The sequence below is a fragment of the Rhynchophorus ferrugineus genome, unplaced genomic scaffold, assembly GCF_030347505.1.
Source record: "Rhynchophorus ferrugineus isolate W39M unplaced genomic scaffold, kcgeb_rfMv2 rfM1, whole genome shotgun sequence".
Lineage (NCBI taxonomy): Eukaryota > Metazoa > Arthropoda > Insecta > Coleoptera > Curculionidae > Rhynchophorus > Rhynchophorus ferrugineus.
In genome coordinates, this window is record NW_027472580.1 from 32,757,478 (window position 1) to 32,773,595 (window position 16,118).

The 16,118-nt window shown below is 30.5% G+C and overlaps 2 protein-coding genes across 4 annotated transcripts in view; one reads left to right on the forward strand and one right to left on the reverse strand.

Moving 5' to 3' along the window:
• Positions 1-16,118, forward strand: part of Sol1 (CUB domain-containing protein Sol1) — a 1,033,997-nt gene that overhangs the window by 149,849 nt on the left and 868,030 nt on the right. The gene's annotated exons all lie outside the window — the stretch shown is intronic.
• LOC143193717 (uncharacterized) overlaps positions 936-16,118 on the reverse strand; it is a 35,819-nt gene continuing 20,636 nt past the window's right edge. For 2 of the 3 annotated variants that reach the window (XM_076400053.1, XM_076400042.1), the window contains exons 2-3: positions 9,401-9,591; positions 936-1,356 (exon numbers count right to left, since the gene is read on the reverse strand). In XM_076400053.1, the coding sequence (XP_076256168.1) occupies positions 1,122-1,356; positions 9,401-9,588 (423 nt within the window). In that variant the 5' untranslated portion in view covers positions 9,589-9,591 and the 3' untranslated portion in view covers positions 936-1,121. The remainder of the gene's footprint in view (positions 1,357-9,400; positions 9,592-16,118) is intronic. The other variant, XR_013005081.1, reaches the window with a different exon arrangement.

Consider the following 16,118-nt stretch of genomic DNA (forward strand, 5'->3'; position numbering starts at 1 on the left):
TAATAATATCTAATTACATTTTAACAATAATAATGTAAAATATTTGTTATTTTGTATCTGTAGTTTAAGTTATGTAAATTAGGAAATAAATATGCCATACCTGCCAAGTACATCTACATCTGTGCATCTACTTAGTTATACTAATAATGGCATAAATTTGTAGCCCTAATGCCAAAATAGAAAAAATAAGTTCCAAGAGAGGTCAAAATATGGAAGAAATTTACAAATTTGAATCTTAATTTTATATAAATTTTCTTTAATAACATTGATTTGGCAACATTGGTCTCACTGAATGATAATGACAATAAATCTTTCTTACAAGTCGATTATTTAGAAGTTTTACGTATTAATTCTGTTAAAAGTATACGGTTCCAAATGGCATTTTAAATTAACTGCTATTTGAAATTTCATTTGTGTTTGTGCTGTTTCTTGTCCAATATATCTTACCATTAAATGTTTAATTCTTTATCATTTACATGAAAGTCTCCACTACTAAATTATTAAAAATTAAAATCGAAAGTTGAGATGACAGTATCACTATTGATATGTACAAGTGTTTGGTTTGCAGATTTCTTAAAAAAAATACTATTACCGTAATGAATGTAGAAAAGGCAATTTTGAGCTTTTCGTGGTCGGCATCTATATACACTAAATAACCCATTATTAAAAAATGGAAACTATGCAGAGAAATGTTAAAACCATGGTATATTAATAGTTAGGTTGGACTGCTTGACACTTCTTTAAATTGATACTTTAATTTCACTAATAGATATCAGTGATATATATATATATATATATATATATATATATATATATATATATATATATATATATATATATATATATATATACTAATGTAATTCGTGGTTCAGACATATTTTTAATTCATACGTAATTGTATTAAATTGGTAAGAAGGGATATTTAAATAAATTGGTTTCATTAATAATTATTTTTATTGACTTATTTGAAAAGTGTACGACATGGCACTAACTAAAATAAATAAAATTAACTTTGTACAACAATATTTACAATTAAATTACCTTGATGATGATATTTATGAACATAATCGGTGTATATTAAAATTAAGTTAAACAAAATTACGAATGACTATAACAATTGTTTATTCGTTGTGAGCCCTGTGTAGATTGTTGATTAATTTAATAATTTCTGTTCGTTCAATTTTTTCTGAAGGCCTGTCGTAAATCACCGTTTCCTTGTTGAAGTTCAGCGATTCTTTGGCCAGGGCGGTCGCGACATTAGGATTGCTGTAAAAGTTGTCTGATTTTTTCAATTCACTGGGGATATGAGATTCCTCCCAGGACGTTTCAATAGCCTTGGGATGAGCGGGAAAACTCCTGAAAATAAAAAATTAAATATTAATATAAATACCTTCGTTTTCGACTAAACTTCCAATTTTCTCAATTTTAAGGAAGTATGTGAAAGAGTATTGAAAGTGTTTTTTGGACGCGAAAAATCGTTGTAAATTCATGTTTTCAGTATGAATAATTATATAAATTGTTATTTTTCAAAATATTATGTTTCCCTAAATAATACATAGTTTTGTTACTTTTCTGATAGCCAAATATGTTGATAAGTCCGGTATTCAAGGAAAAGCGACATATATTTTGAAGCACAAATACTGCTCATTGTCAGATATGGTTATAAAAATGGAAATCTAAGTGTGTAATAAAATTGTTTTAGCGATATGATTTGTAACATGATCAACGTTGTTAGACTACCACATAAGTTTCCTCGAGACATTCTTTCATGCTCTATATAAACTTCACAATACTGATTTATTAAATTCTTCTATTTAGAGTTCTGCTTTACAACACATAAAATTGAGATTCGAACAAATGAAGTTGCTAATTACTTATCTTTTTTTACCATTTTTAATCAAGGCTCTTACTTCTTGCGCATTATGAACGTCGTCGGTATAGCCTTTGGTTCTGAAAAAGCTACAATAGCTCATTTAGCTCACAGAACTTAAATACAAAATTAAGTGGCCTAGTTTGGCTAACAACCTTATACTTAAGTATTGAGCATCGATAACCGTTACTTTTTCCCAACTTTCAGCAATTTACTGATTCTATCTAGAAAGAATGATGTATATTTTGAGACTTTCAACGAATCCACCCGTTTATTGGAATCTTCATAAGAAAGGAAGCGCTGCTTAGACAGTGCCGAACAAGTAGTAATCAGAAGGAGCTAGGTCTTGAGCTGCCCATTTCAATTTTTCATAATATGTTTTTACGGGTTTTTAATATGGTTTCATATGCCGAGAGTTGTTAGGTTAAAGAATAAAGTTGTGCACAGTGTTCGGATCAAACGCGACAATTGTAGTCTATAGTCATACCCCTTGATGGTGTTACCTGCTACCCAGAACGCTCTTTGTCTTGTCTTCGGTGTTAAAATCACCACTTTTAAAACGTCGAAACCAGCACTCATCTGCTAAAATCGATGAAGATGGCTGCCATTAGATTCACACCCTATTCGATAACCTTTAGGAGCCCTTTCCTTCGAAATTAAGTAAAAAAATAAAACGTCCCAAAGATATAATATAATCGGTACAAATTCAAACATTTATCACGCACTGAAAATTCTTGTTGTTTACACATCGACGAAATTACACATACTCCCAGTGAGCCTACAACAAGAAGTTGGTACCAAATGTACCAAATGTGATTTAATACACAGCCGCACCGTCCGCTGTAAATCGTTTAGAATAATAACGTAATAATAAGTATTAAGTATTAATATGTATTATTTTTGCATCAGCTGGACTTTTTCCACTTTTCTGCAGTATTTTACAGATACCTTCTTCCCAGTTTCCGTCCTCACTTTCAGAACTTTCATAAGCTGACCAACCCCGTCTCCACCAATTTCCTTTCTATGTATTTTTCTTAAGATTGTATGTTCAGCTCTTTTCTTATTTAGGTGTTTCTCATCTTTTGACATCGTATTTTATTGCCCCTGCTTGGATTTTGTTTATCTATTTTCCTGATATTGCTTTTGTCTCGCAACCCAACGTCAAGGTTGTTCTAGATATTATTTTATGTTTCAATTTTTTTTAAATTTATATTTCTTTTTATTAATGAATTCGGTATTCAATGTGAAGCAAAAAAGCTCGTAGTCTTTCTAAGAATGGTAATAAACAAAGCATTAGAGTACTAGTATAAGATAATAAATCTGATTCATTCTATTTCCTCTAATTTAACAACTATTGCAGTGTAAAAATGCTAATTTATTAATAACAGCAGATTGTTGAATTTTATGGTGTCTATTATCATGTAATATAACCTCTGTTATTTGTAATTAAAAAATTGATTAGTTTATATCTATCCAATTTATAACCCGAATATCGAAGAATATAATAAATACATCTACCTTAGCAGCAGAGGTATATCTGTTTTTATACTACTTTGTTACATTGTCGTTGGAGAACCTCTTCGATAGCTTCCGTAGTATACTGCCTTTGGAGCCGTTTGTTATTTTATGTTATGTATTTGTCTGTTAACAGGGATACACAGATTGGCGCTAACTTCAATTTGCATTGATTTTTGTAATTTTCCTAGACTCTGATATAAATAATAAAGCACTCACTGTACTTACTACTAATTAATTAATCAGCTATTTTCTAGGTCTTCTCAGCTCGACCTCTTGAACGTGAGTGTATCATACGATGCTTTCTAGCTGCATAGTTATACCCACCTTGAGGGAAAATTATATTTTTCCCGTAAAGAAATGTATTATTGTTCGCAATAAATAAACGTTAACTCTTGGAATATTTTTCTTGAAATAACTAAAATTCGGGGTACGATGACGGTGATAAAAAGATTTCCAGAAAGGGTACTCTATGTCCTAAATATAATTTTACAAACGTGACCGACAATGGCCGTTGGTCTATTAAAGAACTCTCTATAGAAACTAAGTACTCCAATTAAATGTCTTCGAATTAATGTATATAGAGAGGCCTATAAAAACTGTAGTTGTTAGAAAGTGATATAATAAGAGCGAAAACTTCCAACGATTTCGCAATCCGTGAAAAAATGCCTTAACTTTTTTCTCATATTTCTTATGCTGATTTATTTCTGTCCTTTTAATCCAACAACTATAACACCGTGCTAAAGTCCAAAAAGAAATCCCAACTTATTTTCCCCAGACAGTCTGCCTGAACCGCGTCAGCGACATTATCCAGACAAAAAAAATCCACTCCGAACAATTTTGCTCCAGATTTCTATATTCCCTTATGATTTGTAACATTTTTTGCCGAGCTAAACTTTGATTTACGATCCTTTTTCTTTTCGGTTAAAATTAAATAAAAATGTTTATTTCTGTGTCGACTGTCTTTTCCTCTTATTGCAAACATTAATATTGTTTTTTTTTTCTCCTATTTCCGGGGAGATTGTGTTGGTGGTCTGTTATCCCGGAACGAATTATGAGGGATTCGTTGGAAATTAATGATCATTGAAAAAAAAAACAGGCGAATCTCGATTATATTGTTATCACGTAGTCTACCGTATTAATATATCAATTATGCGTCTTATTGGATTTGAATGTCATATTGAGAGAACACATTTCTTGAATGCATTAGATGATGAAAAAAACATTCAGATAAAGGAGTAGGCCATTCGAAACATTGTGCATCGCGAAATATTATTTGTTTCTTCCAAAAATATATATAATTTTTATTCGGTTACATCTTGTGTAGAGAATCTCTTGCTTAACTCTCAAGAAGCTCTTCATGCATTTGGCACATGTCTTTTACGGGTAGTAAATGACATAATTGTTCTCAAATCTTTTTCTTAATTAGGCCACTAAAATAAATTTTCGTAATTCTCGATACACTAACATATTGCATTTAGCAAGGATGCTGTTATCGAAATTAATGTGGTCATTTAAAAACAGATAATGAAAATATGTTTAATGGCAACGTTTTCGACGCCCCATAGATTTTTTGACAACCAACTGATCACAAAACTTATCATATGACAATACCTTATGATCAAATTTTAGAAGCATAGTTTATCTTTTTGCACGCCTTATATATATTTCCTCATTCAGCTGTCATATTCACCAGATATAGTGAGATATATCACCAAATATAACTTTTTTTATCTTAATATAACAGTACCTAAGTTGCAATAGACATGCGTAGCTTATGTTTTGTCCTTTGACATGAAAATCAAAAAATTAATTAACTAGTCAAGAACAAATACAGAATTATGTGGAACTATGTAAATCTATGATAAAAATTTTAAAAAATTTATTCTGATAAAAAAATTCATTAATTTGTTAATGATATTGCGAAAAATACTTTGAGATGAAGGAGTAGGTTACTCAAAATGTTGTGCATGATGAGCTACTATTTTTTCCTCTAAAAATGATTTCCATTTGTCTATATCTTATATAAACCATCGGTTTCTTAACTCTCAAGAAGCTCCTCTTGAGTTTGGCACATCGCTGAAAGTAATATTGTTTTTTTCCTCCTATTTCCGGGGAGATTGTGTTGGTGGTTTATTATTTAGTTATAGTTATCCCGGAACTAATTATGAGGGATTCGTTGGAAATTAATGATCGTTGAAAAAAAACAAGCGAATCTCGAATATATTGTTATCACGTAGTCTACCGTATTAATATATCAATTATGCGTCTTATTGGATTTAAATGTCATATTGAGAGAACACATTTCTTGAATGCATTAGATGATGAAAAAAACATTCAGATAAAGGAGCAGGCCATTCGAAACATTGTGCATCCCGAACTATTATTTGTTTCTTCGAAAAATATTTTTTATTCGGTTACATCTTGTGTAAAGAATCTCTTGCTTAACTCTCAAGAAGCTCTTCATGCATTTGGCACATGTCTTTAACGGGTAGTAAATGACATAATTGTTCTCAAATCTTTTTCTTAATTAGGCCATTAAACTACATTTTTGTAATTCTCGATACACTAACATATTGCATTTAGCAAGGATGCTGTTATCGAAATTAATGTGGTCATTTAAAAACAGACAATGAAGATATGTTTAATGACAACGTTTTCGACGCCCCATAGATTTTTTGACAACCAACTGATCACAAAACTTATCATATGACAATACCTTATGATCAAAATTTAGAAGCATAGTTTACATTTTTGCACGCCTTATAGATCTTTCCTCATTCAGCTGTCATATTCACCAGATATAGTGAGATATATCACCAAATATAACGTTTTTTTATCTTAATATAACCGTACCTAAGTTACAATAGACATGTGTAGGTTATGTTTTGTCCTTTGACATGAAAATCAAATAATTATTAACTAGTCAACAACAAATACAGAATTATGTGGAACTATGTAAATCTATGCAAAATATTTAAAAATTTATTCTGATAAAAAACTTCATTAGTTTGTTAATGATATTGCGAAAAATACATTGAGATGAAGGAATAGGTTACTCAAAATATTGTGCATGATGAGCTACTATTTTTTCCTCTAAAAATGATTTCCATTTGTTTATATCTTATATAAACCATCGGTTTCTTAACTCTCAAGAAGCTCCTCTTGAGTTTGGCACATCGCTGAAAGTAATATTGTTTTTTTCCTCCTATTTCCGGGGAGATTGTGTTGGTGGCTTGTTATCCCGGAACGAATTATGAGGGATTCGTTGGAAATTAATGATCATTAAAAAATCGAGCGAATCTCGATTATACTATTATCACATAGTCAACCGAATTAATATATCAATTGTGCGTCTTATTGTATGATGAAAAATACATTGAAATAAAGGAAAAGGCCACTCGAAACATTGCGCATCGCGAGCTACTATTTAGTTCTTCTAAGAATAAATTCTATTCGGCACATCTTGTGTAAAGCATCTCATGCTTAACTCCCAAGAAGCTGCCCATGCGTTTGGCACATATCCTCAACGGATAATGCTTCCAGCATATGCAATAATTTGTTGACTAACCAGAACGATGACGGTCTTATCGTTAACACTATTCCTGGAATGGCATAACTATTCCCAAATCTTCTCCTTAATTAGGTCAATACATTTTAGAAATTATTGACACATTACATCTATTTTCTTCTAATTAAAGTGAGAGACATATCGCATTTGGCAACGATATTGGATTTGGCTGTTGTCGACATTGAAGTTATCATTTAAAAACAGACAATACAGATACGTTTATTGGTATTCGACGCCCCATAGATTTTTTGACAACCAACTGATCACAAAACTTATCATATGACAATTCCTTATGATCAACTTTTAGAAGTATAGTTTACTTTTTTGCACCCCTAATATATCTTTCCTCATTCAGCTGTCATATTCAGAGATATGGTAAGATATATCTCACCAAAATTCTGTCAGCTTCATTAAAATCAAAACATTGATTAACTAGTTCACAACAAATACAGAATTATATTAAACTGTGTAAATCTATGATAAATTATTTAAAATTTTAATCTGATAAAAATGCACTAATTTGTTAATGATATTGCGAAAAATATATTGAGATGAAGTAATAGGTCACACAAGATCTTGTGCATGATGAACTAATATTTTTCCCTCTAGAAATTATTTCCATTTGTTGGTTTTTTATGCAAATTATCGGTTTCTTAACACTCAAGAAGCTCCTCTTGCATTTGGCACACTGTTGAAAGCCAACGAGTAGTGCTGATGTTTGTCTTTAACTTTAACAGAGCCAAACTTGAAACGATGTAATTATTCCCTAAATTATTTATTAATTAGATCATTATCATAAACTTGAATAAATGGTCAACAGACATAATATATATTCCTACAACCAAAAGATCGATTTTTCCTTAGAAATTTGTGAGAGGATTATTAATTTCTTATTCAACGAACAGCTATATAAATATTTATAAAAGTATCGTACTTTAAACGTTGTTTAATATTCATGTTATACTACCTATATGTATTTATCTTTATATATAAATACTTCATATATAAATAATTCAAAACGTAAATATAACTCCATCATTTGTTTTCTTTTTCATAAAATCTTCCTTCATCATATAATTAAAATATTACCAAATTACACCAATGTGGAACCAATAGATCTACCGGACAACAGCATATAAATCAGCAGATTCAAACTACCTAAACTAAACGATATGAAGTATGGAAGATATCAGCTTAACGCAATTCTGTTGTACTTAATAATTTTGAAGTACTATGTTGAAATTCCTTTCCTTTTCAGAAATACCTACTAAAATGGCAGATAAATCTTACCCATAGCTTAATATCCATTATATAACCGAACCATTATTATATGAATTAATAATTTTTATACTTTTAGTGAATTAACGACTAGCCCAATCACTTTAAAAAAACTTTGTAGATCGTTTTAAGGGGACCAGTCTCTGTTTAGTTTTAATTTTGTTTTCTTACACATTTTCACTACAATATCTATATACTATATGTTTCTTCAGTTCGCCTTATTTTTTCTTTCCTCCAACTTGAAGGTCTTATATTCCCATGCTTATTCTGATTTTATATACTTGATATGCTTATTAGGTTTGTGTATTTTTTTGTATGATTCGATTATTATGCTTATTCTTGTGTTTTTTTTTTGGTTCTCTCTTAAAATATTATACAAAATTATATTATTTGATGGATTTGGTTCTCTTTTATTCCCATATTGTTATTTTCTTTTCTGTTATGCTCTTTTTACGTCTTTAAATATTTATTTCCTCTTATCTCCCCTTTACATAACTCCCTACTATTTCTCTATATTTCTTCTAATGTTCACATTTCTTATTTTATGAACAATTACTTATCCACAGTCTTTCGTACTTTTATAAACCCTCTAGATCCTTTAACTAGAAATTCATTAATTTTTATTTTCTACTATATTTATTTCGATTTTTTGTAATATCCATAATTTTGTTATTCCCCATATAATCAGGTCATTTCTTCCAACTATATATGTGTTGTACCTTTGTGATCAACTTTTTCTGTCTTTATTTACATTGTTTGCTTTTATTTTTAATAAATTTTTGGTCTTCTTTATTTCCTCGAACCTAAGTTTGTTTCGCAGTTAGTTTCTGAATATATTTTAGTAGCTTAAGATTTTTAGTTATCATCATACCATATTTATTATATTTCTATTTCTATTTATTATGTAATATTTTTTACCAATAGCTTCGTTTTCTTTGTTATGGTTTCATACTTATTATTGTTAATTTGTACTCTTTTTCTTGAGCTACAAATTTTGCACTTTGCAAATCCACAGCACGTACACTCACCAACACTTAATTGCATTTCAAAATCGAAGTCAATAAATAACTGCTCAATATGGTCCGATACTATCGACTATGTGTGAAGTTATATTAAATGAAATATTTCAATTTTTTTATTGTAAGTTCAAATATTTGTATACTTACGCTGGTTCTTGTGGTGCTACTGCTGGTGCTGTATAGTATTGAGGACTTGCCAATGTCAAGTGTGTTCCGAAGTTTCCGGGAAAGATGAAAGGCTGTGTAGCAATCAGGTTGTATGTAGAGATAAGCTGGCCAGCTTTAACCAGAGATGCACAAACGGCGATAGTAGCCAAAGCAATGTAGGCCCTCATGATCTGTAAATTAGAGACGTAAATTTTAATGTAAATATTTGCTCGAGTATTAGGTTTAAATAACTTCTAAAGGCTAATCGCCATTATGATAAATCACTTTAAATTTATTTACGATAATATCAAGCCATAACTTTAGCGGGAACGCAAAACGACCAGTAGACTTCATTAAATGATGCCTTAGTGGAAATCAAGAAATACCCTGAATGATAACCTTGGGGCTTATACAGCCCTATTTTAAAAGTGATGTCTTGTAGTACCGATGTAAATTAAAAAGATTTATATCTCAAATTAAAACATCGACTAAACAGAATCATCTTTAATAAATTATCTATGGTATTTACAGTCCCCTAAAGAGTTGTGAAGGACTTTATTTAAAATTAATAAGAAACTCACAAAAAATACTAAATAATCAAGCTTGGATTTGTACATAATAATCGCTGTAATAACTAAATAAAAATAAACAAAAACCTTATTAACCTCTCTACTACACGTATTTTATCGTATCTATTTAATATATTATTTTAATTACTATCTACTGATCCCTTAGAAGTCACATATTTTATTTTAAAATGTTGTTTTTTGTGTTAAAAATTTTAGTTTGTTTATTTTTTCTATTTTTGGTGAGTCCGTTACTTACCTTTTGAAGTCGGTTCAATTTTTGTTTTAAAAATATTCTATTTTTCTCTTTATAGTGTTAGATATTAACTTAATAAATTACGCAGTTATCTTATTTAATATTACTATAGGTAGGACAAGTAGAGTTGAACCCCGTATCAAGGAAAATCGAGGTAAAAAACAATGATTGGAAATAAGGAGAGCTTCAAGCCCCGGGATCCGCTACCTAATCTAGGTGATTTGACAAATGTTCCAACAAAACTGAAACAAAAAATTCTTGTCCAGGCCGGGAATCGAACCCGCTATCTCCGATTGGGAGCTAAACGTTTTAACAGTTACATTATAGAACCGATCGTTCATAATATTTATATGACGTCTTGTACGCTATAGTTGGTCCTTAAAAAGCAAACTAAATAGCTTTGCACTGAAAGATTGATTTTCGGTTATATCAGCTCAGCAATAACATTATAAACAAATATCTTAATGTTTTAGATAAAAAAATTGTGAAAACTTTGTACGTGTCCTTGAAATTTGAGTATTTCCCTCGATTTCCCCATCTTTCCTCCCTCTGATCCTGATTTTGTTCCAACGGGACCACCTTGCAAGCGCACTCTTTCGAATAAAAAATTTATTTTGAAAATCGGTCGACAATTGACGGAGAAATCGGCGAACATACATCAAAAAAAAATATACAGCCGAATATAGAACGTAATTTTTTTTCGGAGCCAGTTAAACGTTATCATTGGGTTTGGGATCTATGTTTTTAACTATGATCTTTAACCAAATATATTTTATATAATTACATTTTTAATACCATCAGAAATATATACGGTTCTTAAAATCTAGATATGGTTAGTGATTAAATTCCGAGAACACCACGTGACTTTTCTCCAGGTTCAGATTAACCTGGATGTTCGTTCAGCGTTCAACCGAAATATTTCTCCTGTGTATTATAAACAGCTGTGACGACAATAAAAACTTTCTTACAATTCCGACTTCAATCGACTGGTAAAGATTTATAACCTGATTATGTAGGACTCAAACGAACATTTATAATAATTTCCAGTTGGTTTATTAATTTATTTTTGGTCGGGCCTTCCTTATATTTTAATTACAAGTTTAATTATCCCAATCTAATTGAAATATCGTCCTTTAGCTTGTAATTTACGAAACCTAAATTTCTTTCGTTCAAATTAATTGGTTTTTGTTTTTTACTTTGGATAAATTTTAATGTAAACAGAGCACGCCAATTGATTTATTTATAATACAGTCCATTTCTTGATGTCACAATTTTCAGTCTTAATTTTGAACGGTTGGGTTTTCAATTTTTTTTAAATCGGTTGCCTTTTCTTTACACTAAACACTAAAATGTATGATAGTACAGCAAAATATCTTTTGTCTTAAAGGGTATATTTTAAAGTAGTAAATAAATAAACTTTAGGTCTCGTCTACATTATTATAATTTCATCACTCTCACACTCTCAGTGATCCATAATATTGATAATCATCGATTTATTTAACACATCTTCAACTTGTCGAAACAGTGTGGCTGGCACACGGCCATACTGCGATATGAACAAGTATCAGAAGGAATATCTTCTGATTCCAGCTACTACTGCTATTAGTGTATCTTGTGCAGTGTATCTTCCTCCTTTCTTATCTCGCCGGCCTACCATAGTAAAACACATTTATTTGGCAAAATTACTTTTTTTATTCAACATAATACCTTTCAAGGGTGGTACACTGATTATAGCGAGCCTCCAAATTTTCGATGGCATTTTTGTAGTACGATTTGTCCTTTGCTTCAAAATAGGCGATTTCATTCGACGAAAATTTCTTCCCAGCAAGCATTCTTTTAGGATATGTGAATAGGAAATAGACGCTGGGGGCCAGATCTGGAGAAGACGGTGGATGAGGAAGCAATTAGAAGCCCAATTCATGAATTATTGCCATCGTTTTCACTGACTTGTGACACGGTGCATTGTCTTGGTGACGCAATACTTTCTTTTTCTTCAAAAGCGGCCGTTTTTCTCTTCCTTCAAACGGTCCAATAACGCTATGTAATAAAGTACAATAAAGCTATGCAATAGTCGCTGTTGACGATCCTTCCTTTCTCAAGGTAGTCAATGAAAATTATTCCATGGGCATCCCAAAATACAGACGTCATAACCTTGCCAGCCGAATGTTCTTTTTCTCACGCCAAAGCGTGCCAAACATGCTCCAAAAAGTGTGTTTATCGTATGCAGTCTACTCAGATGACTGGATTGGACGGAGTGAAATGATGGAGCCATGTTTCATCCACTGTCATATATCGATGCAAAAACTCTTTGGGTTTATTACGATTGATCTTCTTCAAACACTGCTCCGAATCATCAACTCGTCGTTGTTTTCGATCAAAAGTGAGTTCGCGTGGTATCCACTTTGCACAGATCTTTCTCAGACCCAAATATTCGTGAATGATATGATTTACACGTACAGTTGATATCTTTAGAGTGTCAGCTATTTCATTCAATTTCAATTTGCGCTCATTCAGAATCCTTTTGTGGATTTTTTTTATGTTTTCGTCGGTAACAACCTCTTTTGGGCGTCCACTACGTTCACCGTCTTCGGTGTTCATTTCACCACGTTTAAACTTAGCATAGCAATTCTTGATGGTTAATTTTCCTGAGGCAGTGTCCGGAAACTCATCAAACCAAATTTTTGCTTCTACTGTATTTGTTTTCATTCAAAAGGCAATATTATGTCAACACTCGAAATTCCTTTTTATTTTTTTTTCACAATAACTAAAGTTGCTTCACTCAAAATACTATAATTCACAAACTAATGATCCGACAGCTGTGAAATTTGTACACGCATCTTTTGAGGGTTAGCGCTAACTAAAAAACATATGGATTTAATTCTAGTAGCGCCATATATGTGTCAGGCTAGGGACTTTTTAATTGACCTGTTATTCCGTTTCGTAGTCAATGTGGATAATTCTCCTGGACTAAAGTATGACTTTTTGTACTTGATATTACCAGATATCTTTTCATTGGAACGGCTAAAAACGACATTTTCCTTCAATTTCCGTGGTATCTAATTTCACACTATTTTGATATTATGTCAACATATAGAAATAGTTTGTTTAATTTTTTAAAATAACTCTTGGACGACCAGTAAACCTATAGTAATAATTAATATTGTTATTAGTGTATAAGTGATATTGTAAACATTATATTTCATGAACTCAGAAAGTCATATAATGATTAATAAGTAAAATTTTCTGTTAAATTAATATTAATATAAGTTAATATATTTATATATATATATATATATATATATATATATATAAAGTAAGTAATATAAAGTAAGTATAAAGTAAAATATAAAGTAAGTAAGTAAAGAGTAGTTTGTTTTTACGTACAAAAAACCTTTAAAATTATAAAACACATCGAATATAACAATATTAATAGAATGATCCGGTTGTGTTAACAAGGCCAACTAGCAGTATATTATGGAACGATTTAATTAAAAAAAAACCTAACAGGAAGTAGACATAGGAAGGGTAATGTGGATATATTACATCATATAGTAAATAAACCTACAAAAATATATTATATTTACTAATAATTGTTTAAATTATTTTCTTTTCAAATTTCATTATTATAATTATTCTGTACCAAAATTAATTAAACAAAAATAGAATAACTACGTCTTGTAACGTTTATCTCTCATGTTTTATATCAAGAATGTTTATTATTATAGCAAATTAAAATAAAATATCTTCATTAAAAGAACTAATTATTTTGGACTGTAGATTACATTCAATTTAATTTCAAACCACCCAAGCTTTCAATGCTAAATATAGTAAACATAATTCCTTCGGCAATTCGCAGGCGATTGGTTCACATAATATCTGAAAACAAAAATTTTCGGAAAGTTAAAGAGCCTTTGTTTAATGTGATAACAGGTTTATTTTCTTCTGAGGTAAGTAGTGTATCATCAAACGAACTGACAATACTTCTGGTCGCATAACACAACCCCTGTACCTGAAAGTCACATTATCACCTGCCTCCTACTTTATTCTTTAGCTCATGTCTTTAGGTATTTGTCATTTTTAAATTCAGATAATTTAGACAAATTATAAAAATGTATTTTGCCAATTATTTTAAATTAAAAATTGTGTTATCTTCGTAAACAAGCAAAAGTTTAAAGACACTTAAGGGGCCTTCTTCTTAATTTTGAGATAAGGCGGCTCTTCATAAAAGTCCAGATCACTGAGGTTTTAGAAATAATTAAAAAACAATTTTCTCTTATTAAATAATTTCTTAAATCCAAGTATTTTCAGTTACAATGCATTCCATCTATTTTAGATATAAAGGAACTATTAATATATTGGAAAACACGCCTATTTGGTTCTTAAAAGACCAAAGATAATTCTGAAATTAATCTGCAGGCATGTCAAGATATTACCCATCTAAAAAATCATCTGTCCTAACTCACCAATGCAACTTTTCAATACATCCAAACTTAACTCAATCAACTGAGGCGTTAAAGGTATGAATAAGTATATCTGCCAAATGAGCCATAAAATACAAAGATCTCAGGTACCAGAAAAAAGGAAAGCGGAAAATTGAAAGGCTGAGGATCGTAAAATTCAAAACAATATCGACAAAACCAAGACACTAAAGTAAGTTCAATTTGGTACATCATCCTTCAGATTTTCTGCTTGAAAACGTTATGAAAGAGCAGGTTCTAATTAGTTAATCATTCAGTCCTGGCGGATGATAGCTTCGATAGATTATCATCCTGAAGACGGAGTCCATAAGATTTGAGAAACATCCATTTAAATTTTTGAATCAAAGTCACTGGAATGCGATTGTGAACATAGCAAGGATGATGCTATTTATGGACCCAAAGTTCTCTAGAATGATGAATAGAACAATTAGTTCTGATGAAGTATATAATTTAATAGCTGATAGTTTGTTAACTGTGCATTGATATCAACAATGAATTGTGATATATATTCAAATTTACAGTAAGCTTGCAATCATCAAAAAGACACAAAATTTTGTTAAAATTTTAATATTGAAATTGAGATTAAGAAATATTAAGAGTTTAAAATTTCAATGAATAAATATTTCAACTATACGTCGTATGTAAATGTAACTTTACTTTTTCTATACTAGTTGGGTGTAGTAAAAACAATCAATAAATGTAACAGTTTAGAACGACATGAGAGTACATAGAAATCAGAATAACTCGATGTATATGAAGTTTCATATCTCGATTTCCGGGATCAGCATTTGCGGAAGCGCCGTGAGTTGTTCTGACGTGGTGCCGTCGAACCCGGAAATTAGACTTGGGGGAACGACTTTATATAATACCAACAAGGTAATGAAATAATACTTTCAACATGATAATGAACTGCTGTTATGGACCAAAAACATATATTGCACGTTAAGTATTTATATTTAATCGAAACAGATAATGTATCTTAATTAAATAACGTTAACAAATTTTGCTAAATTGTAAAAAAGTCTCTCGGCTACATATAGATATTATATATTATTTAATGTATTCGTTATGAACGAAATCGTATTAAACACAATTATAGAACTACAGGTATATTTACATATTTTAATTAGGTCTATATAATTATTTGAATTATTTAATAGTTAAATTTCAACAATAATTTTGTAAAACCAAAGTCCAGATACAATTATTGGAAATAAAATTGCGATTGCCTTATAACGTAACATTTGAGAATAGTAGCCTAATCTAGACAATGCATTCTAGAGAGATTTTGATGGAAAAAAAGTTTATAAAGCTGGAGAAACAATGTATAATGTTTTAATGTAATGGTTATATATTATGGAACTTGTGAATAATAATTAGTGTATAATAGTAATTTCGATCTGATGATGCTTAAGCTG